Genomic DNA, 2,853 nt, shown 5'->3' with positions numbered 1-2,853 from the left:
CTGGGCCCGTGAGCCATGGCTGCTGGGCCTGCGCGTCCGGAGCCTGTGCTCCGCAACGGGAGAGGCCACAACAGTGAGAGGCCCGCGTACCGCAAAAAAGACTGGTTCCAATAAACTCCAAGTTTTCTTTTGGTTCAAATTCTACAAAGTAAACCATGTAGCTGAGATAGACTGGCATCAATCTAAAAATAGAATAAGGGAATTTTTGTGTTAACAAAGCTACAGTTTACTGAGGATGCTCAAGAATATTTTCTAAAGAAAATCAAGCACATTTTTACTATCTGGGCAAAGGGAGAAGACTAAGCCAGCAACAACTTCATATTTGGCTAGCAAAACAAACCACGCAAAAGGCAAATGCAGATACAGCTGGGGATAATTCATTTGGGAAATAATTACAAGCTAAGTTCATGTTAAAGGAGCAGACTGTCATGAACAATCTAATGAGTCATTTTAGAATTAATGTTATCATTTTATTTCTACAATATATTCAGACTCTTTAGGGCCAGATACTTGAGAGAATGAATGCTGTCGGACATGGTTTTGACTCTCCTGCTGTGATTCTCAACCTGTTCAACTAAAGAACTCCTGGAAGTGTCACTGTGCAACTATTTTAAAAACTGAGTATTTGGGAACTTCACCAAAACCCCTGAGACACTTGGCAACACAAGCATGTTGTGCAATCAGGATTTAAGGAGTTTTTGAGGCAAGAGCTCTGAATGTCATTAGAAAACCTTGTCTCCTGGATAAGGACTGAGTAATGGGTTTATATCAGATTTCCTGCAAAATGCTTTTACCTCAGATATTATCTAGCTACAAATATGCCAATTCTGTTTTAGGTGTCAAAATACATTTCAAAGATTTTGTTCTTTCTTTCTTTTATTTTTTGGCCGCCTCTGGTGGCTTGCGGGGATCTTAGTTCCCAGATGAGGGATTAAACCTGGGCCTTCAGCAGTGAAAGCGTGGAATCCTACCTATAACCACTGAACCTCCAGGGAATTCCCTTTGTTCTTACTTTAAACAACTTATTTTACAATAGTTTTTTACATATAGGTTCTGAATCCACAAGGGTCAACTCAGCAACACATAATATGGATTAGTATCATTAACTCAAAAATAAGAAATGAGGCCTTCCCTAGTGTCTTGCATATTTCTGACAGAAAGGCAGATGGTGAGGACAGGGGTTCTATCCTTGGTACTACGCATGATGTAATTACGTCAACTCTCAACAAAAGTTAAAAAAATGAATGACCTGCCCGTCACAGGGAAATTCAGAAAGGCAACTGAACAATACTATCTAATGGTCTATCGTCAGCTAAAACCGGGCAAACTTGCCTGTGAATATAAAATACCATTTAAGAATTATTTCACAGTATATTAGAAACTAACATATATACTTAAACTCGATAAAACTTTCAGCTGAACTGATTTCACATCACTGACGTGATTTTTCACTGTCATGAGCCACATGGGCTGCTGTTGAAGAGGGTTCAGTGTATCCTTCCGAAATTTGACTCAGCAGCAACCGCTTGATTATCACTTCTGAACGAACTCCTTGTGTTTCTCTGGGTATCTGGTGCTAAATCTCAGAACAGAAGAGCAGTAGTAACAGCAACAAAAAAAGAGAAAACAAAAGCTAATAAAATGTTGGCTCCCCTCGAATTTCAAATTTGTCTTCAACAGATTTCACGTCTTGCGTTTGGGGCCGGGGAGGAGAGAAGGATGCTCATTTCAGAGCAGCGAAGAAGGAACGGTTGGGAAGTCCCTGGCGTCGCCCAGCCAGGATCAACCTCAGGGAACAGAAAACAAAGTTCAGGGGAGCCATCAGGCAGGGCAGGGCGGCAGCCGGATACCGGGAAAGGAGCGGGCCTCACGGCTTGTCTGGGAGGCGAGACCTCGGGAAGGCCCACGGGCAGTGGGAGCTCAGCGGGCGGTGGAAGTCGTCCCTGCCGGGAAGGAAGGGGCGGGCAGCAAAGAAGGAGCAGCATCTCAAGAGACTGAAGGCCCGGAAGGTTGGAGCCGGTTCTCAGGCGCCTTGGGCAGCGGCGACCGAACAGGGCGCCGGGCGAGGAAGGGAAAGGCGACGACTCATACCTGGATGAGCACCTTCACGTACATAAGCGGCTGGGACAGGATGGTGAGACCGGAGCCCAGGAGCACCTGACTGGCCGCGTCCGCCATGATGGCACCCACGGACGGACAGACAGCCGGAGCCACCAAGCTACCACGCCGATACGGGATCACGTGCCAGGGCCGCCAGCTTCACTGGCCCGCCCGCGGCCCGGGAGCACGCACGCACCGGCGCGCGTCTCCCCGCGCAGTCCCCGCCCCGAGAATTGGCAAGGGCTCGCGAGCGGGCGCAGAGGTCGGGGCGGGGCTTGCGAGCCCGGGGCGCATGCGTTTGGGGCTGGAATCCGCGCCCTCCGCTAGGAACAGCAGTTTGTCCTGCGCTTGCGCAGGCTGGAAGCATCCGGGGGCAGAAGAATGGGCGTGGCGGTGGGGAGTGACCCTGACGGCAAAGGCAAGGTCACAGGAGTGAAATGAATTGTAAGGATTCGTCCATGTTCTTCGCCTCTGCCCTTGCCCTTTTGGCATCAGCAACATAAGCTCCAAAGAGTATTCAGCATCAGAATCATAAACAATCTAATGACCAACAAAACTAGATAAGTTTGAAAAATGAATCCATTAGGGGGTTGCTATACATGTACTCTTCATTCAGTTAATGTTAACTTCTCAGAAACGCCTTCTCTGACGTCTATTTAAACTTACCTCCCCTTTATTTCCTACTCCATAGTCTTGCAACACTTATCATTGTCTGAAATTTATTTATCTTTTTGTTTCCTCCACCAGAATGTA

General features: G+C 47.2%; 1 protein-coding gene across 1 annotated transcript in view; it reads right to left on the bottom strand.

Annotated features, from left to right (window-relative positions):
- MTCH2 (mitochondrial carrier 2) overlaps positions 1 to 2,300 on the bottom strand; it is a 21,512-nt gene extending 19,212 nt beyond the window's left edge. Inside the window, exon 1 of the mRNA XM_007455721.1 lies at positions 2,092 to 2,300. Coding sequence (XP_007455783.1) covers positions 2,092 to 2,178 — 87 coding nt within the window. The 5' untranslated portion in view covers positions 2,179 to 2,300. The remainder of the gene's footprint in view (positions 1 to 2,091) is intronic.
- Positions 2,301 to 2,853: the final 553 nt, after the last annotated feature.

The sequence above is a fragment of the Lipotes vexillifer genome, unplaced genomic scaffold (assembly GCF_000442215.2).
Source record: "Lipotes vexillifer unplaced genomic scaffold, Lipotes_vexillifer_v1.1 scaffold977, whole genome shotgun sequence".
Taxonomy (NCBI): Eukaryota; Metazoa; Chordata; class Mammalia; order Artiodactyla; family Lipotidae; genus Lipotes; species Lipotes vexillifer.
This window is presented reverse-complemented; position numbering and strand designations above follow the sequence as displayed.